Source organism: Emys orbicularis, chromosome 11, assembly GCF_028017835.1.
Source record: "Emys orbicularis isolate rEmyOrb1 chromosome 11, rEmyOrb1.hap1, whole genome shotgun sequence".
Taxonomy (NCBI): Eukaryota; Metazoa; Chordata; order Testudines; family Emydidae; genus Emys; species Emys orbicularis.
Window position 1 is genome coordinate 57,630,547 of NC_088693.1, and position 21,977 is coordinate 57,652,523.

Below are 21,977 nucleotides of genomic sequence, written 5' to 3' on the forward strand. Positions count from 1 at the left end.
GACCTCAGTTCTGGAGTCAAGCTGCCTGTTGGTCATCTGGGGCTCCCTTGCCAGTGAAGTTCTAACCATTGGGAATCACTGCAGCAAAACTGAAATTGTCAGGAAACTTTCCAGAGAATGAAAGGATAATTCACTCATCCAAAAGTGTCTTTTAAAAGGATCTCCCTCTCACAATTGTTACCTTCTGTGCCGGTACGTTTCTAAATGCATTATCAGTCTTCAGCCTGATAAACCAGGTTCTGGCAAAACATTTTGATTGAGATTTGAATACCAAGTTTGCAGAAACTTCAGACTGAGTGAATCTGCATGAATTTGCAATGGGGGCGAAGGAAGAAGGTGCAAGGAACTCCCTGCCCTGAAGAGAGCCAGAATCTAAGCGTGCTCCTTACACACAAGGTATGAGGTCATAGCACCACCAGTGGGGCTACACATCTCCAAGGGAGAGTGGCTGGCCATGGCTCAGCCTCGCCTTCCACAACAGCTGGCAACCTCCGGCCAGCCCTGAAGGGAGCTCATTCACCTGTTTTAGGGCACATCTCCACCTGACAGCTATTCCAGATAAAGGTAGGATGTAAATTTGAAGTGGCATAGATCTTCTGGAATAACTCCTTGTAGATACCCTTATTCCAGAATAAGAATGCCTTTGTCTGGGGTTTCTATAGTGCCCATCATCATCCTTTCTAAGTCTTTGCTCTCCCAGCGCATTCCGAGGGGCATTCTGCCCTTCTCTGTCTTCTGCAGAAAGCCTTTTAAAGCCTCTTGTTCACCTTTCACCCTTTAGAAGGCTATGGCTTTAAAAACACACACATACAAACACACCCCACAGCTCCAACTATGTGCATGAGTGGCATCTGCCCCACATTTAACAACTTCATTCATGGCAGCAGCTTAACCCAGTGCCATTTGAACCCAGGTCTCCAAGAAGTAAAGAAATGGTGGATTTGCACCATTTATCAACCCTTCCTTGTTTATTTTCCAAAGGATTTTCATGGTTGTAAATAAACACCAAAATCTGAAATACTGAAGTCTTTTAAAACAAGCAAGGAAAAAATGCAAGAGCTACCACGAATGCCTATTTTTATATCAACTTTCTACTTACAGTTTGGTTTAACGTAAACATGCTTATTCATATGCTTTCCCTATTTTAAAATACAGATATTTGGGATGCCTGCATAGCTAGGGGTTGGTGATGGGACACTGAGAGCCTTTCGCCCTTTGGGCACTGATTTGAATGAATTAGTATATACCACATACACAGCTTTTAAGATGTAAAGCACTATAGGCCAGACTGGAACATGTGACTCATAGCAGTAGTCCCACTGAAGTCCCCAAGACCACTCCTGTAAACAACAGTTAGTGAAGACAGTGTCTGCACATTCCTAACTCCCAGGCCTCTGGGCCAGCTAGCCAAGAAGACAGCAGTAAGGGAACTCAGGCCAGGGATTCCAGGGAGCTGAGTAGAAGGATGATTATTCCTCACTGAGCTAACCTGTAGCCCCGCCTCTACCAGGCCTGGCAGAATAGCAATACAAGGAACAGTACTGCCTTTACCTAGTGGGGATAGCCACACTAAGCAGAATGCTATCTATTTAGATACACAGAGGGGCCCCCTTGCTGTAGTATCCAAGCAACTAACAAACTGTACTTCACACCCACTTGGTGAGGTAGAGCAGTCCTATTATCCCCATTTTACAGATGGAAAACTTGAGTCACAGAGAGACTAAGTGACCTACCCAGGATGTCTATAGCACAGCCAGGAACTGAACTCATGTCTCCTGAATCACAGTCCAGTGACTTAACAGTAAGAATACCTTTTCTCCACAGCCTAGATCCTCCCTCCACTTATCCTGTGTGGCCCCTTGGGCATGTGAATATTTTGCTGAGGGGATAGGAGGCGGGGGGTAGGAGGCGAGGGGAAGGTAGCTAAGTGCAGAAGTATAGGGGCCCGTTGTGGTTTCTCATCTCTGTGCGCACCTGAAACTTCCAGCCATGCTAATATGAGTTATTGCATATAGACCCCAATGTCTGCAAGCTAAAACAAAGTCATATTATGTACCCACAGTCCTTTGCTAAAATTAATCTCTCAGGGTACGTTTATATTGCAAAGGGAGCCCTGCGGCAGCGAGACTTGTGCTATGGGGCTAAATATTGCAGTGTAGATGTTCCCACTTGGGCTGGAGCCTAGGCTCTGAGACTCCCCCCCACCAAGTTTCAGAGCTGGAGCTCCAGCCCAAGCAGGAACATCTGCACTGCTATTTTTAGCACTGTAGCACAAGCCTGAATCAGTTGACCCAGGCTCTAAGATTTGCTGCTGCAGGGTAGTTTTTTGCAGCATAGACACACCCTCAACTTTAGTGTGGATATTGAACGATAAGATCTCATCATGGTCCACACCTGTAGTTATGAATAGGGCCCTACCAAATTCACAGTCCAGTTTGGTCAATTTCATGGCCATAGGATTTTAAAAATCATAAATTTCATGATTTCAGCTATTTAAATTTGAAATTTCATGGTGTTGTAATTGTAGGGAGTTCTGACTCAAAAAGGAGTTGTGAGGGTGGGGTCACAAGGTTATTGTAGGGGGGGTTGCAGTGCTGCTACCCTTACTTCTGTGCAGCTGCTAGCAGCAGCGCTGTCTTCAGAGCTGGGCAGCTGGAGAGCGGCGGCTGCTGGCTGGGAGTCCAGTTCTGAAGGCAGAGCCACCGCCAGCAGCAGCGCAGAAGTAAGGCTGGCATGGTATGGTATTGCCACCCTTACTTCTCTGCTGCTGCCTGCAGAGCTGGGCCCTCAGTCAGCAGCCGCCACTCTCCAGCCACCCAGCTCTGAAGGCAGCGCAGAAGTGAGGGTGGCAATACCATAACCCCCCTAAAATAACCTTGAGACCCCCCTGCAACTCCCTTTTGGGTCAGGACCCCCAATTTGAGAAACACTGGTCTCCCCTCTGAAATCTGTGTAGTATAGGGTAAAAGCACACAAAAGACCAAATTTCACAGGGGAAGACCAGATGTCACGGTCCATGACGCATTTTTCATGGCCGTGAATTTGGTAGGGCCCAAGTTATGAACTACAATACCAACAGCATTCTCAGAGGAGACTATGGCTGTGTACATCCTTGGGGGAGTGGGGGGGGGGGGGGAATCTCTTCCCAATGTTCACCCAGAGCTCCCATCACAGCTAACTGGTTCTGAGGTAAAAAGGGCTTTGAAAAACACTGTTTTGTGCACAACCAAATTAAGTATTTTGAAGCGTATGCAGGAACTCCCGACTTGCTGGAATTCCAGACTATAATTAAAACTAGTAATAATTATTATTTTCTCTCTGTGGGCCTCAGAACACCATCCTGGTTCTAGTGCGTACTCGATAATGAGCCTCAGAATGATATAATAAGGTGTGTTCAAACTACTACTGTGATTCAATAAAGATAAAACAAAAGAATACACAATAATTAGCCCAAGGAATTAACCAGAAATCGGAGCAAGTTACACTTTCTGAGGGTATCTGATGCACGTTGTTTCAGAATAAACTTGCTAAATACACTAATTTCAGATTTTTCAATCCAATTACAAATTATTCCCCTCACGAGCAACGTAGAATGAACAAATTGCTGCTGCTAAATACTCACTGCAGATTTCTTATCCACAGTATGGATAACTTTTGCTTATTCTGCACGTCGTCACATGCAAAACTTTCACCGACCTCAGTGGGTGTTCTGGACGCTCAGAAAGATGCAGAATTTGCAATAAAGATCTGTGGTGCGGGGCTGCAGAGGAGTGTTCTGCCTGGTACGCAGATTATAACATAGCCAGAGGCTTAAGCAAATATTGCTGTCTCAAACAAGCTGCGAACTTTAAAGTTTTAGAAGAAGCCTCAGAAGTTACTTGAATCACGTGACTTTACCTCTGACTTCCTTTTCTCACCTTCTCCCTCCCACACACACATACGTGTCAGGCATTTGTTCCAATGGATTTAGCCTAGTTTGGATCAAAGCTTCCTCTACTTCATTTAACAGATTTGCTCAGATGGAAGGTCTCAGGGGAGAAATAATGTTAGTAAGAGGGGTTTTTCCGCATCTGAGTATGTAGGTCATTGGACTTTAAAATAAATTGGAGAATAGTTTATCTATTAAACAAGCTTCACCGTACATATTTTATGAAGCTATCCTTAATTGTAGGTTAATGTACAGCACATAACCACCCTGTAGAAAGATTACACACTGGGCCATGATTTGGTGATTAATGCAGTTATTAGCTAGTTGGTACAAGGATTTTAATGCACATAGAAAAATTGCTACAACAAACCTTTAGTTTTTAAGGTCAAGGGTCCTTGTAAAATGTAACAAATCTGAACACTTCACTATCTGACCTGCCAGTGGACTGGATCTGCTCTGCCTTAGCACACAAGCCTTGGGAGGTGCCGTGGGGGGCAGTGTGACAGTGGGTGAGGACCCAGCCTCTGTCTTATTTTCTTTTTGTGATGTTTTTTGAGCCTTTGAGAATGTCCATGGATATGTCTTGTGCACCACTAGTGAGTCTGCTCATATCTGAACCCCTCTCCTTCCTTTTCACCTGGTGGCTGAGTATTACTCGAGACATTGGTCTCTGGCCAATAGGAAAATAAAAGGACAGAGCTAAGAAGATTTGATTTAGAATCAAAAGCAAAGGACAGAGAGGCATCAAAATGTGGCAAGATACTTCTGTTAAAATAACGTGCCCTAGGGTATGTCTACACAGACGGAGGAAGCCTGTGACCACGAGCCCAGGTCAACAGACTCAGGCTTGCAGGGTTCACGCTACCATGCTAAAAAAAGCTGTACAGACAGTGCTTTTAAGCTGTGGCTTGGGCTGGAGCTCGGACTCCGAAGCCCAGTCCACCCTGCCCCACCCCCGGGTGCCAGAGCTCAAGCTGCAACGTCTACACAGCTATTTTTAGGGCCATAGCGTGAGCCCTGTGAACCTGAGTGTGTTGACCTGGACTGGGAGGTTCACTGCTACAGGCTATGTCGGCATACCCTAGTGATCTGTTGCACTAATTCCAATGCCAAGTGGCCTTCTTAATGTTAAGGTCCTGCACTCTAGCGGACACTCAGGCTGAAATTATATTAATTTTTTTTTATGGATGTTAAAGACTTGCCTCTTTTGAGATGGTTGTTATGGATGTGTAACACATGATGTTAGCGTCCGGGTGACTGTAAGTCAAGCATGACATTTAATTTTTCTTTATGTAAAATGTACCATTTGTATAATATCCATTTGTGAGTTCATCTGAGGAAGAAAGACATTTAAAACAAAAAGTCACAAAGTGCTAGTGCGACCTGAAAATAGACCTCAACGGGAGCTGAGCACGCATGTCTAAGTGTGACAGGGCAGGATATGTCTGCATCAAATTATGAACTTCATTTTATACTACGTGCTAACACCAAATTGAAACTTGCCTGAGGGCAGCATATCATACAACATTCCAGACAGAGCCCTGCCAAGGAAAGGTGGTTGATGCCTCCTTGGAAGAGTATTACTGAGAAGCCATCAAGACTGTAATCTGGAGCCATCAACTCTGATTGTCTCTCATCTGCTGTTATGATCCCATGGAACAGTGATTTTTTCTACACAAGAGTCTGCAGGTGGGGCATGCATGAGATTGAATCCCCATGGAGCACATGGCAATAAAACAAACTCCACTTAAGAGTCTCAGACACTGGGGGGGGGGGGGGGGGTTGGAAGAGAAGGGTGGGTTGAGGGCATCTGGGTGCTAACACCACATCTCCCAAAGAATGGTTCCAGACAAGAGGTCCAAGCCTGGGACCGTGCCCTATAGAGCCCCAGATCTAAAAGCAATGACTAGACTCGGTTGGCTTGGAAGCATATGGGAACCAGCAATTGGTCCGCATGCAACAAAATGGTGACCATACCGAATAGCAGTAGGCCAGGTTGTAACTGAGAACAAACTGACCCTACCATCGGACTAGTTCTTCATACAGATGCAAAGTGATATATAAGAGGAGAACTGTCATAACGTTATGCTATCCAGTACCCTCTGAGGTCCTCAACATTTAATATCTTTTATCATTAGCTGGATATTTAAAAGGCAAGTATTTTCTTTTCACTCATTACAATAATTTTGGAGATGTTTTCCATAACCCAAGCAAAGGTGTGGCTTTAGCTGCCACTTTTTTTGTTTTGTTTTGTACTGGAATGCAGAGATGCATGGTCAGATTTGAAGGGTGGCATCTGGTTTGAATGATAGACATGCATGGAGACATTGCACTCACAAGACATTAGTTATTATGCTTTTTTTTTAAGAAAAAAAAGACAGTAAAAATGTACAAAGCTAGGGTTACCATACGTCCGGTTTTTCCCGGACATGTCCGGCTTTTCGGCAATCAAACCCCCGTCCGGGGGGAATTGCCAAAAAGCCGAACATGTCCGGGAAAAATGCCGGCCGGGCACTTCCCCTCCCGCGGCTGCTCTGCTCCTCCCCTGACTCTTCGGCTCTGTTTAAGAGCCGAGCCGCCCGAGTGCTATGGGCTTCAGGCAGCCCCCTTGCCTCCGGACCCCAGCCACCGGCCGGGCACTTCCCCTCCCAGGCTCCGGCGGCGCAGGGTCCAGAGGCATGGGGGCTGCCCGAAGCCGGTAGCGCTCAGGCAGCTCGGCTCTTAAACAGAGCCGAAGAGTCAGGGGAGGAGCAGAGCCTCCGGCCGCGGCGCCTCTGCTCCTCCCCTGACTCTTCGGCTCTGTTTAAGAGCCGAGCGCTACGGGCTTCGGGCAGCCCCCATGCCTCCGGACCCTGCGCCGCCGGAGCCCGGGAGGGGAAGTGCCCGGCCGGGGGCGCAGGGTCCGGAGGCATGGGGGCTGCCCGAAGCCCGAGCGCTACCGGCTTCACGGTTTGCCGGGCAGCTCCAGACCCTGCGCCCCCGGCTGGGCGCTTTCCCTCCCGGGCTCCGCTGCGCTGGGGAAGCGCCGGCTGGGGGCGCAGGGTCTGGGGGCTGCCCGGCAAACTGTGAAGCCGGTAGCGCTCGGGCAGCCCTTTTCGCGTGGCTGGGAGTGGGAGGGAGGAGGGGGCAGAGTTAGGGCGGGGTTGGGGCGGGGAAGGGGCGGAGTTGGGGCGGGGCTGGGGTGGGGAAATGGGTGGGGCCAGGGCCCCGTGGAGGGTCCTCTTTTTTTATTTGTTAAATATGGTAACCCTAACAAAGCAGAATCTAAAATAACTTGGAAGTCAATGAGACTTGGGGTCCTAAGTTACTTAGATGCTTTAGAAAATGTTAACAGATATGACTTCCCAAAGTCACACAACAGTTCGGCAATCAAGCGAGGTCTTGAACCCAAGTCTCCCAATTCCCAGTCCAGTGTCTTAAATCCACTGGACCTATCCCAGGTCACCATAAGAAAGTGAAGAAATGTTCTGCAGCTGAATTGCTCCAGATTTCAAATGATCCCACAGGAAACTGTGGTAGGATCTCCACCACAGATATTAATAGATGATATGGGCCCTTCTGATGCTGTTCTGGATGTCTGACATTGCAGCGCTCCACAGATGACATATATGCATAGCTCAGGATTTTGACAATGTCAAAATCTGGTCACCCTTTTCATGATATAGCAAAATGGCCAATTTAATCTAAAAACTCTCCGAGAGCCTTTACATTTTGGGAATCAGGTTTTGGTTTACTACAGAGTACCCATTCAGCTTCAACAATCTTGCTAAAACACAGCCTCACATTCAGTGACAGTCGTAGAATCAGCAAAGGCAGTATTACTGCTGACCTCTTGTTCAAGTTCAAAATATGTCATTCTGTCAATACCATCTACCTTAATTATACTGAGCTTTATATACAACAGGTTATGATCCCAGAAGGATGAAAAGCTTTTCCAAATTAAAAGCAGCATTTTGAAAGGGAAATACTCAGACATTCCTATGTAGTTTTCATTTGATATCCTCAAGGCTAATCCCAGAACTCAAAGTCATGTTGACTGAAAGTGCATGTTTTGCTGGGTGTAGCCATCTTATGAATTTATTGGCAGAAGGGAAGTAATAAAAACGTGCTCCATACTTTAATTAGTTCCCTCATAACATGGTATTTCCAAAATGGCTGTGCCAAAGAAAATCATTACTCCAGGAGAATAGACAAAGGCACTGTGCAGTGTGTGGCACAGACCTCCAAGAGACAGAGGGGTGAATACAAATACACACGCTTGTCCATGTTTTGTCTTGTTTGCAAAGCTGAACGAGAGCTTCACACGGGCTATTTGGATAAAGTTTGTGCTGTATTTTTAAACATGAAATCCTTTCATCACTACACTCCTTCAGTTCTGTTATCAAATAATACAGGTTGAAGATCCATGTTTTATATCGGAATGGCAATTGGCATGGAATAAATGTACATGGGAGGCCCATCATGGACATGTATGTATTCAGGTATTCCAGGTGCTAGCATAAAGGTGAGAAGGTTTTCTGCACTCACATGATACTATCTTGTCATTATTTGCGCATTAATGAAATGTGATTAAACCACTGATGTGATGCTATCAAACATGGTCTACCGCAAATGGCAGACGGCTCTCCAAAGCCGGCTTTGAGAGTTCCGTCAGACTCCCCCACTCACCTCTGCTGCTCTGGGGCCCCCCACAAACACCAAAATATCGGCATCAGTGGCAGATGCTACAGCAAGGAAATGAGGTCTGACCCCAGCCCAAAGACTCCTCCAGCTCCCACAACAAGAAGGCTGATGGCAGAAGGGGATAGGGGGCATAACGTCCCTCTTCCTGCCAGTCAGGCAGGGGCAGCTGTGGAAGGTTTCAACAATGAAGAAGAGTTCATGGAAGAGACAAGGGAGGCAGATTTGAGGGATTACAGATAAGAAGCTAGGGAAGCTCTAGGAGGGACAAAAACAATTAACTGGCAAGGCAGGAACCGAGAGAAAGATCAAAATACAGGGATACTATGCTAAACACTAGCTGGCTGTGGAGGAAGCAGCGCTAAAGAATTGCCCCTCAGAGAAAGACTGTTCCCGTTCATTGTACATATAGCCTAAGGCCATGATCTCAAGCACTTTTTGTTCCCTAGAGCAATATTTTACTGATACACCTCCTTTGCAACTAGTCAATATTTGTAATCTATACACACACTGATTACTATAAATACCATGCATTTCATGAAATAGCCTATGCGCGCACACACACACACACACACACACACACACGGACTACATGGGGCAGCTCATGGGGAGGCACAAAGCTTGCCTTTTTCAGCCCCGAGTGCTGAATCTCATCTGGATGGGAACCAATCCAGGCCCCCAGTATCATTTGCAGCAGTCTGAAATTTGCAGTAAAATGAGCAGGCTGCAAATGGCACGAAGGGAGCCAGATGTCGGTAGGGTGTGGGATCATCCCAGTGATGGGTGCTTTCACCCAGCCACACTCCCGACACCAGCTACAAGAAGAGACGAGGCATAGGAGCTGCTATGCTGGCCTGACACCACCAGGGGATTCCCTGCACTGGCATGGATTCTTCCTATGGCTGACTAACCTAGCTTTGCACCCAGAATTAACAAGAGATACAGTCAAAAGTGGTCATATCACCACTGGTGCCCACAGTCGTGCTCACACTATGCACAGTGCATACCACGGGCAGTGGCAAGGAGGAGCAGCCTTGGCTACCCCACTGCCCACTCAGGTTAGGCCTTGTGGCCCTCTGTCATGACAAGTGGTGACAGGGCCAAAACTGAGTGAGTGGCGTTGTGACCTGGTGTATGGGGGTTCCAGCATTGCTCAGGTTAGGCCCCATGACTCCTCTGTCATGATGGACGGGCCACAGGGCCAAAACTGAGTGAGTGGCACTGTGATCTGGTGTGTGGGGGTTACAATGCTGTTCACGTTAGGCCCCACAGCCCCTCCGTTGTGATGGAGGTACCACAGGGCCAAAACTGAGTGAGTGGCACTGTGATCTGGTGTGTGGGGGTTACAATGCTGTTCACGTTAGGCCCCACAGCCCCTCCGTTGTGATGGAGGTACCACAGGGTCAAAACTGAGTGAGTGCCATTGTAACCCGATGCATGAGGGCTGCAGCACCACTCAGGGAGGGGCTGCGGGGCCAACAATAAGTGTCGCTGCGACCCCCATGCACCACGTGGCAACAACACTCACTCAGTGGAGGGGCTCCTCCTCACCACTGCTGTGGGGCTGGCTCTGGCACCGGCTTCCCCTCCCACCCAGAAACCTCCGCACATATCCCCCCCTCAAGGACAGGTAGTGATGGGGACAGCTCAGGCTAGAAAGCAGGGCCTGAACATGGCACAGACTAGTGGGGCAAGCAGCTGCAGCAGGGATGGCTCCACCGGGATTGACAGTGAGAACCATGGGAAAAATTTCTGGGGGCATCCCTGCATATAGCAGCAGAGAATCAGGCCCACAGAATTATTTTATCATGAAGTGATATCCTAGCAGTGAGGGTTGGCACTCCCCATCTGCAAGTGAAATTCATATTACTTTACGCAAAATATAAGCGGCACCCTGCAATTATTTTAATAGCACCCAAGACTGACCATCTAACCTAACTTGAAAATTTTGAAAGATTTATAACTGTGATGACAGTAAAATGAGATTAGAAAAAGCTAAGCTGATATTTCCTTGGTATGTTTCTTGTCATGACCTGCAACAACCATGCAACCTTGTAAAGTTATGACCTTTTCCCTCCGCTCTTCTTATTTAATAGAATAAAAATTGATACCTGGGTGCGGTTGAATGCCACTCTTGCAAAGACAGCTTGGGACACACTGGCTCTCTTCAGTTCATCCCTGACTTGCTGGTAAATATCTGGAGAGACTTCCACTGATGAATTCGTTGGCTCTGGTTTGACAGCTCTAGGGATGGGTGGATGATTCAAGAACTGTTGGTTGATAGCTTGTGGGTGTTGGTGAGCCAATAGCCGGCTTACAGCAATCTGTTGGTTTATCAGGTGGGCCATTGCTATCTGCTGCCTTACCAGTTGTGGACTGAGCTGAGGAGACAGGAGACCAGGGCTCATGATTGGCTGCAATGTTGGCACTTGATTTCGGATTGGAGTACTGTGGTGAATTTGGCCGTGAGGAGATTGTTCATTAGTTTTTCCCAAGGTTGCCAGTTGGTTGATATTTGGTAAGTGCATGGGACGCTGACCCAGAACACAATAGTCTGATAGGTTTTCTCTTTCCACTCTTTCCACTGTTAAAAGATAAAATGAGTTCACTATGATTTTGGTTTGCACTTACAGCAGGATTGTTAATATAACAGTTATTACAATTGACTGTATTTTTAGTACATATAATAAAAGTCAGTTAATGCTACAGCTAATGTATCAGACAATTAAATTATTAACCCCCCACCTCTACAAGCTTTACTTGCAGAAACATTAGGATTCCAGGAAAGACATACAGGCAAATACACCACCAAAAAGAACAATCACAAAAATAATTTTTTTCAATGTTTCAAAGTTTCAGCCATTGCTTACATTAGCCTCCCTGCCAGCAGCTACCCTTTTTTTTAAAAAAAAACAAAAATTAATTTGCAATTATTAAGAAATGAAGGACAGAGTGTCCCACCACAAGGACTCTAGCTACAAATGAAAGTCTTGTACCACACACAGATAAAATGACCAGTGATTATATGAATTCATGTAGACATACCAGGCCATAGTTTTACACTGGCTTAGAGGTAACTAAGTTTTCAATAAACTTAGCTATAGCCAGTCTGGATGCATTTATATATATATATGATGTGATTAAAAGTATTCCAGGACCTAGTATCACATACCTAGAAATTATTGACTCATCATAGGAATGTTTTCCGCAAATAATGAGCCAAGATTTATCTCATGGATGTCACAATAATATTATAACTTGTGTAATCAATAATGTTTGCACAATGCTTTGAAGATTTTTTTGTTTATCTTATATAAGGCTTTGAAGCTTTAGATAGTTAATATTCAGGTAGACAGTTTATTGGGGATCTTGCCTGTTCTTCTCTGAATCAAACATATAACGTTATTGATTCTTGGGGAATCAACAGTCCTTTCACCCCTAGAGCTAATCCATCATGAACAGGGTTGTGATCACACCAGTGAGATAGTGTTGAAAAGTTCTGGACATACACACAGGATTTCAAACTCTAGAGAACTCAATCCAGCACCTCTTAGGAGTACTAAATACTAGAGCTGCATGAACGACGTCATTTATTTTTTTGGGAAATGTCTTGCATTTTTATTTAATCTTTCTATGAAAAACCAAAACCTGAAAGATTTTCAGGTTAAAAAAATCAGTTTCTGAATAACAAACAAACAATTCTTTTATCAAAAACTAAATAACTTTACTGAAATGTTTTGGGTTTCCAGTGTTTCAAAAAATTCCATTTCGACCAAAGCGAGAATTGTGTGTGAAATTTTTCATTGTGGTTGAAAATCAACATGTTTCAATTAAAAAATGTTGACCCGCTCCACTCAAAAAAAAAAATTTTTTTTGAAAATAAAACCACAACCTTTTTTACAGTAATTGCAGCATATTGCACAGACACTTCGTTATTTGATTCTTTTCAATGATCTAGTCTATGGACGAGGTGTTGCCTACCCTTATTCAAGAGACTAGTCCCAATTAATGAAATAGGGCTACAGCACAAGGACAATATATGTAAGAGTTTGCAGGACCAGGTCCTACTGTATCATTCTCTGATTCCATATCTGTCTTAATGCAAATTTGCACTATGGAATATGAGCAATGTTAATACAGATATGTACATATAATTTACAAAAGCTTTTTTAGATATTACTGAACCTGTGCAATAGCATGAATTAATCTTCCACAAATCCATTTTAAAAATTAATAAATAAACCTAGTATTTGCTAGAGACCAAACACCCCAAGTATTTTTGCTGAAGAAGAGAAGACAAAGGCCAAGCTCAGTCCTCATTTACACCACTATAAATTCAGAGCAATTCTATCGGAATTTACCTCAGTTTCAAGAGGGCTGAATTCAGCTCTAAGAACACCAAAAACTTAAAGGTAACCAAGTATTTGTGAAAATTTAGTAACAAATAAAATTCACTTTCCTGGGCTAAACCTTACTTGCCAAGTTTCCACCCAGACCTGGTTTAAGTGCCAAGCTATAAACCCCTTTAAAAGTAAAGTTTAACATGAAAATGCTGCCAGGCTGTTAACCTTTGCAGTGCTAGCTGGTATTACAAGAATACAAATATATCATCTGACTCATTTCCTTGGGTGTATTTTTCCCCTTATTATCAGTTTCCTTTTTCCATCATTTTATGCTGTAAAGTAATACACATGTCCCCCATAAACAAACCAGATTCTAGTCACTTTAGCTGCCTTAATAATAAAAAAAGTCACCATTAACAATCACATTGCATGGAAAAAATGTGGATTACCCAATCCCCTCTACATTGTAGTCTCAGACTCACTTTGTAACAATACTACCCATACTGTCTGCCATGTTGCTCTCACAGAGACATAGACCCAGAAGGGACCACCAGATCATCTAGTTTGGCCTCCTACGTATCACAAGCCATCAACACCGCCCAGCACCTGTCCACTAAATCCAACTGAAATTAGAGCAAAGTATTACAATGCACACAGGGCCGGCTCCAGGCACCAGCTTACCAAGCTGGTGCTTGGGGCGGCCACTTCGGAGAGGAGCGGCACGTCCAGCTGTTCGGCGGCAATTCGGCGGACAGTCCCTCACTCCTGCTCGGAGCGAAGGACCTCCCACCAAATTGTCGCCGCAGATCACGATCGCAGCTTTTTATTTATTTATTTATTTATTTTTGTTTGGCTGCTTGGGGCAGCCCAAACCCTGGAGCCGGCCCTGAATGCACAGGAGGCTAGAGTACTATATGCCACAGGCAGAGAATAGGAGGCACCAAGGAGCACCAGTCCTGAGGCCCCTGCAATGGCAGGAAAATGACTAAGGCCTGGTCTACGCTAGGGTAGGGGATCGATCTAAGTTACGCAACTTCAGCTACGTGAATAACGTAGCTGAAGTCGACGTACTTAGATCTACTTACCGCGGTGTCTTCACTGTGGTAAGTCGATGGCTGACACTCCCCCGTCGACTCCGTCTGTGCCTCTTGCCCTGGTGGAGTATCGGAGGCGACGGGAGAGCACTTGGCGGTTGATTTATCGTGTCTAAACTAGATGCGATAAATCAACCCCCGCTGTGTGAATCACTGACCGTCGATCCAGCCGGTAATGTAAACAAGCCCTTAGTAAGATATACACAGATAATCCTGGCAAGTGACCTGCACCCATATGCTGCAGATGAAGGTGAAAAAGGTCATTGCCAATCTGACCGGAGGGAAATTCCTTGTCGTCCCCACATAGGGTGATCTGTTAGACACTGAATATGTGAGCAACAACCAGCCAGTTAAGCACCTGCTTGGTCCCACCTCAGAGACCTTCCTCCCTGCCCAATGTCACATCTCAAGCCGTGGCCAGTAGGGGCACTGCAGGGCCAACCCAGGCAGTGAAGTCAATGTGAGAATGCTGAAATGGTGGCATGGTATTACCCTCAGACAAAGAGCATCCCCATGGCAATTTATGAGAAAAAGAAGGCAATATACAGAGGGCACAACATATGAGTAATGAAGTTGGATACCCTTGCACTGCCATATCAAATATACAGCCTCATGTTTTTTATAGGTAAGTGGTATCCTCCATTTGCACTGTCTGATTTCCACACGTTCCCCACACAGTCTTACCCTACATTTGTTTGTCCTTTTCATATTGCCTTGTAACTGTGTCCTTTGTCCCCATATCATATTGGCTAACTATTTAAATAAGCAGGTATGAATATCAGCTATAAAGCTCGTTACCCTAAAGAGTCCTTGTAAATAAAAATGCAATACTTTTTGGCCTACACCCTTCCAATTTTATTACACCAGTTAGCCAGATTCAAGGTGTCTGCAACCAGGAGGCGCTAAGGTGCATTGCCAGAGCTTGAAAAGCAGCTCACATAGCACTCCAGGAAAGTCTTCGTTAGGGGTGGTCAGAAAACAATGATTCAGTTGCACGAAAAATGCGTTTGACTTTTGTTTTTGTTCTGCACTGGGATGAAAACAAGACTTTTAAAAAAAAAATTATTATTATTATTGCCACCGCAGTGGAGTCCTTGCTTCAAATCAAACCTGAACCTGGGTCATCCCAGATGAGTGCCCTAAGCACTGCATTACTGGCTATTCTGGGGTGTGGAGGCCTCTCTCTCAATCCTGGACCTGAGGAAAGTTTCATCAAAACAGGTAAGTTTCTGCAAAAAGTTTCAATTTCAACAAATCAGTATTTTCTGGTGAAAAAACAGTTGGTCAAAAAACTCCTGACCAACTGTAGTCTCTGTCCCTCATTTCTTATGACCTAAAAAGTCACCAAACACCAAAAACAATCACAGATCAACATGATCCCCTAACTGAGTGCAGCAAACTGTCCATTTTCTATGCTCCTTTTGTCTGTTATAATGTTTACCGTGTGTGTCAAAGTATTACAGCTTCACTAGGAAGATGCCTGGATGCAGAGGAAGAGCAAACGAAAGCACATCTGTCCGTATCATCTACCTGAATCCATCTTGGACAGTCTAAGACAGGGGTTCTCAAACTGAGGGTCGACCCCTCAGGGGGTCACAAGGTTTAGATTCATAGACTCTAGGACTGGAGGGGACCTCGAGAGATCATCGAGTCCAGTCCCCTGCCCTCATGGCAGGACCAAATACTGTCTAGACCATCCCTGATAGACATTTATCTAATCTACTCTTAAATATCTCCAGAGATGGAGATTCCACAACCTCCCTAGGCAGTTTATTCCAATGTTTAACCACCCTGACAGTTAGGAACTTTTTCCTAATGTCCAACCTAAACCTCCCTTGCTGCAGTTTAAGCCCATTGCTTCTTGATCTATCCTTAGAGGCTAAGATGAACAAGTTTTCTCCCACCTCCTTATGACACCCTTTTAGATACCTGAAAACTGCTATCATGTCCCCTCTCAGTCTTCTCTTTTCCAAACTAAACAAACCCAATTCTTTCAGCCTTCCTTCATAGGTCATGTTCTCAAGACCTTTAATCATTCTTGTTGCTCTTCTCTGGACCCTCTCCAATTTCTCCACATCTTTCTTAAAATGCAGTGCCCAGAACTGGACACAATACTCCAGCTGAGGCCTAACCAGCGCAGAATAGAGTGGAAGAATGACTTCTCGTGTCTTGCTCACAACACACCTGTTAATGCATCCCAGAATCCCGTTTGCTTTTTTTGCAACAGCATCACACTGTTGACTCATATTTAGCTTGTGGTCCACTATAACCCCTAGATCCCTTTCTGCCATACTCCTTCCTAGACAGTCTCTTCCCATTCTGTATGTGTGAAACTGATTGTTCCTTCCTAAGTGGAGCACTTTGCATTTGTCTTTATTAAACTTCATCCTGTTTACCTCAGACCATTTCTCCAATTTGTCCAGCTCATTTTGACCCTATCCTCCAAAGCAGTTGCAATCCCTCCCAGTTTGGTATCATCTGCAAACTTAATAAGCGTACTTTCTATGCCAATATCTAAGTCGTTGATGAAGATATTGAACAGAGCCGGTCCCAAAACAGACCCCTGCGGAACCCCACTCGTTATACCTTTCCAGCAGGATTGGGAACCATTAATAACTACTCTCTGAGTACGGTTACCCAGCCAGTCATGCACCCACCTTATAGTAGCCCCATCTATGTTGTATTTGCCTAGTTATTGATAAGAATATCATGTGAGACCATATCAAATGCCTTACTAACATCTAGGTATACCACATCCACCGCTTCTCCCTTATCCACAAGACTCGTTATCCTATCAAAGAAAGCTATCAGATTGGTTTGACATGATTTGTTCTTTACAAATCCATGCTGGCTGTTCCCTATCACCTTACCACCTTCCAAGTGTTTGCAGATGATTTCCTTAATTACTTGCTCCATTATCTTCCCTGGCATGGAAGTTAAACTAACTGGTCTGTAGTTTCCTGGGTTGTTTTTATTTCCCTTTTTGTAGATGGGCACTATGTTTGCCCTTTTCCAGTCTTCTGGAATCTCTCCCGTCTCCCATGATTTTCCAAAGATAATAGCTAGAGGCTCAGATACCTCCTCTGTTAGCTCCTTGAGTATTCTCAGATGCATTTCATCAGGCCCTGGTGACTTGCAAGCATCTAACTTTTCTAAGGGCTGGTCTACACTGGGGGGGGATCGATCCAAGATACGCAACTTCAGCTACGCGAATAGCTCTGTTGGAGTTCCGGAGTCGACGGTGAGCGCGTTCGGGGATCGATATATCGTGTCTTAACGAGATGCGATATATCGATCCCGGATAAATCAATTGCTACCCGCCGATACGGCAGGTAGTGAAGACGTACCCTAAGAGATTTTTAACTTGTTCTTTTTTTATTTTCTCTTCTAAACCTACCCCCTTCCCATTAGCATGCACTATGTTAGGCATTCCTTCAGACTTCTCAGGGAAGACCGAAACAAAGAAGTCATTAAGCATCCCTGCCATTTCCAAGTTTCCTGTTACTGTTTCTCCCTCCTCACTGAGCAGTGGGCCTACCCTGTCTTTGGTCTTCCTCTTGCTTCTAATGTATTGATAAAAAGTCGTCTTGTTTTCCTTTATTCCCGTAGCTAGTTTGAGCTCATTTTGTGCCTTTGCCTTTCTAATCTTGCCCCTGCATTCCTGTGCTGTTTGCCTATTTTCATCCTTTGTAATTTGTCCTAGTTTCCATTTTTTATATGACTCCTTTTTACATGGTTGTTACATGGGGGATCACGAGCTGTCAGCCTCCACCCCAAACCCTGCTTTGCCTCCAGCATTTATAATGGTGTTAAATTTATAAAAAGTGTTTTCAATTTATAAGGTGGGGGTCACACTCAGAGGCTTTCTATGTGAAAGGGGTCACCAGTACAAAAGTTTGAGAACCACTGGTCTAAGAGCTGATGCAGACAATAGCATGAAAAAGGACTTTCCATAAAAATGAAAAAAGGTGAATAGATTTATATCAAATGCTTTTAGGCGGAAGAGCGAGAGGGTTCCCTCTTTTCCCCCCCCCACTTTATTTTTGTTTGGTTGTCAACAAAAACATTCTCACAAACAGCCTGTGGTGCATTTAGGGCTTATGAATGACACTGGAATTGACTGCCAGCTCTAGATACCAAATTCCTCAATTCATTCGCAGAATGGGTACAGTGCAGAGAGCAATAGGGCAAGCTTAACATGCTTCCCCACCAACACACTACAACCTTGACACTGGTAAGCCTCCTTTAAGGAGGAAATGGCAGACCATCTTCCAAGGCCCATTCAATCCTTGGCCTTTCCAATCCAGGGGGGCTACAAACTCTTTGTCTGAGAACTCCGACAAACAGCCACTGTAATGGAGGAGGAGGTTGTGAAAAAGAATAGACAGAACTGCTTTATTTCAATTGTGATTTTAACTCACCATCACAGGATAGCAGGTGCCATGTTGCTGTTTTTCAGTGGAACCATTTCAGAGTTTGGGTGGTTTTCTTCTTCATTCTATTTTTTAATTTAAAACCTGATTCAATTTGATGATCATAAAAGTCAAAGATTCTGGCCCTCGTGACAGGCAACTATAGATTGCACTAGGCCAGTTTCCACACACTGCTCTGTTAGTGCATCACATTAAGCCCTGCAATACTTCTGAACCATAAAGGTCAGTCATGTCATTATTACAGTCACAGTCATGCAGGTTTAGGCATCACCAAACACTGAAGCAGGATCTGAACCCATGACTCTACTGTTGGGAGGCCAACACATTAAGCCATAGAACCACCCTCTGTCTAGAGGAGCCAGTGCTGCCGTGGCACATCCAGAGAGTACCCAGCTGCTTTCTCTTCATAATTACAAGCCAACTCTTTGGAAATAACAGAACGATTCCAGAACACAGGAGGTGCCTTTAAAGTGGTAAAGTCATATCTTTTCATCTATAATTACTGTAATTACTTATTTCTTTTAATCACCGCCCACTTAGCCACTTCAGTACAGGGGACTAGCTTGAGGAGCCTCATTTTCATTCAACATCTAATCTTCAGTGTCTACCAAAGCCCTTCATTTACCGTCTGCTCTCTGGCCAGGCCACTTGCTCTTGCAGGATTGGGATAGACAGGCTCGGGGAAAATGCAGATTACCAGAATGAGCCAGCCTTGATGATAAGTTTTAACTTTTACAATCTTTCTCTGCCTCCACTCTCCTAACATGCAAATGACCCAACAACACCTATATAGCAAATATGTAATAATGGGGGGTGGGGCACAGGGAGAGGCAGTAAGGTTATTCTCTGTCCGAGCCTAATGGAAACACCAAACAGAGAACACATTTGTCTGTTCTTGACTGTGCAGTGTTTAGTGCTCTCTCTCATGCACCCCTACTTCATTATTTGTGTATTTGAATTAACACCAGGCTTCTGTGCAACCAGCACCCAAGGTGAATTGGGCACAAGGTGAACTAATGTTATTGACCAACCCACCACAGCCAAGCCTTCGTACCGTATTCATTTCTGAGCTCCACTTGCATCAGTACATTTACAAAAGACGCTGAGACTCTACCTCCTCTCTCTCTCACTAAGGGCTTGATCCAACTGGAATAATGGAAAGTCTCCCATAGATTTCACAGTGTATTGGATAAGGCTCTAACTTTGTTTCTTTCAATTCTGTTTAAACATACTAGGCCAAATTTCCACCCTATAAACGTACAACCCAGGGCATCCCACTGGTTATTCCAGAGTGTGTTATTTTTTCAGATCTCTTTTGCACAATTCTACAGGTTAAATAGGACACACTGCCGTTCGAATCCAGTATTTATAACTATGTGCAGTCTAGTTCACATGCAGGATATGCTAACTGTAAGTTCATATGATACAGAGAGGAACTTTACATGCCAATCAGCCTGAATAAAAATGAAGATGAAGAAGAAGAACAAACATTGTCAGAATAATTTTACAGAAACACAAAAACTGTTAATCTAGATGGACCGTTGTTCTTGTCCCATATAGAAATGCCTATGACTGTGTAAAATTATTCTGAGAAACATTTGTCCTGGTAGTTACGCATCTTCCCTATAGCTAGGCAGTGATCTACCATAGATGATGCACCTCCCAAACCATACCTGACCAATTGTGCAATGCGTGCTGTGCATGGAAATCACTTTCTGAGTCCCATTGCTAGCAGTCATCAGGGGGAATGGATCACCCATGTAATTTATTAAGAGACACCTCTAAAAACATCAGATAACTGGAGTGCTGAATAAATATAATTCAGTGACAGAAATACATTTTGTATAATCTGCAATTCAGATGATCAGGATACACCAGTGCTGCACTTTCTGTCCCAGCAACAGATATGGGTATTTTCAAACTTAGTCTAGAGTTCCTTTTCCATTCTCATTTTCACCTGATGCTAACTTTCTCAAAAATTCTCCTTTGGGGCTGAAATTTCCTTAACTGGCATGAGACTGGAAGTTGGTTTTTGGTTTTGTGGTTAAGTGTGTGGAAAATCCTTTCAACCATTTTTTGAATTATTTGTGACCAAAAAAGTTTTACGCTTTTTTTTTTAATTTTAAAGGAGGGGGGACTGCACATAGTTATAAATACTGGATTGAATGGTAGTGTGTCCTATTTAACCTGTAGAATGGTGCAAAAGAGATCTGAAAAAACAAGACACTCTGGGATAACCAGTGTGGGGGAGGGGAGGAAGAAAGTTTTTTTACTTTGCTCCCCAATAATTCAAAAATGGCTGAGCAAAACTCCAGTCTTGGCATGTGACTGATCCACAATGAGAAAGTATCTCTTAGCTAATTTGGAAAATAAAAAGTTTTTAAAACAAAAAAGGTAAAAGATTGACAACTCACTTCTGAGCATCCTTAGTGAGCATCTGTTAACATTTTTAAGCAGACACCTAGCAGTGACAACACACTGGGAGCTGTAAGGACTTCCCATTGTCTCTAGAGCAGTCAAAAAATAGGAATAAAATTCTGCAAAGTTGAAATTCCCACACATGCCTTTTTCATCAAAATTCAAATTTCAAAATAGTTCAGCCAGCTCTAATTCTCTCCATCCTGCTTAACAGCCACAAGGGTCACTGCTTATGGGCTTCTGGAATCCAATGCATTGGGCAGGTTGTGTCTCATTGAAACACACACAACACAGTCCTTAAAAATAAAAAATGTCGTAACATCAGGGACAGGAGAAAAAGAAATGTGGGTTTGAAAAGGTGTAGATAATTTTCAGATATCTATAATGGTTGCTGTATCTTGTCTGTTCTGTCAATTCTATACTCTGATTTAAAAAAAATTAAGACTCCATCTTTTTCCATTGTAAAGATACAGCAGTCTCAATATAAACCAATACTAGGGTTACCATACGTCCGGTTTTTCCCGGACATGTCCGGCTTTTTGGTAATCAAACCCCAGTCCGGGGGGAATTGCCAAAAAGCCGAACATGTCCGGGAAAAATAACGCCGGCCGGGCACTTCCCCTCCCGCGGCTGCTGTGCTCCTCCCCTGACTCTTCGGCTCTGTTTAAAGCCGAGCCGCCCGAGCGCTACTGGCTTCGGGCAGCCCCCATGCCTCCGGACCCTGAGCCGCCGGCCGGGCACTTCCCCTCCCGGGCTCCAGGGGCGCAGGGTCCAGAGGCATGGGGGCTGCCCGAAGCCGGTAGCGCTCGGGCAGCTCAGCTCTTAAACAGAGCCGAAGAGTCAGGGGAGGAGCACAGCCGGTGGAGCCCGGAAGAGGAAGTGCCCGGCCAGGGGCGCAGGGTCCGGAGGCATGGGGGCTGCCCAAAGCCCGAGCGCTACCGGCTTCACGGTTTGCCGGGCAGCCTCCAGACCCTGCGCCCCCGGCTGGGCGCTTCCCCTCCCAGGCTCCAGCTGTGCTGGGCAAGCGCTGGCCGGGGGCGCAGGGTCTGGGGGCTGCCTGGCAAACCGTGAAGCCAGTAGC

At 44.8% G+C, this 21,977-nt stretch overlaps 1 protein-coding gene across 1 annotated transcript in view; it reads right to left on the bottom strand.

The window, feature by feature from the left end:
- Nucleotides 1-21,977, bottom strand: part of SATB2 (SATB homeobox 2) — a 161,072-nt gene that overhangs the window by 58,651 nt on the left and 80,444 nt on the right. Inside the window, exon 6 of the mRNA XM_065413500.1 lies at nucleotides 10,720-11,192. Coding sequence (XP_065269572.1) covers nucleotides 10,720-11,192 — 473 coding nt within the window. The remainder of the gene's footprint in view (nucleotides 1-10,719; nucleotides 11,193-21,977) is intronic.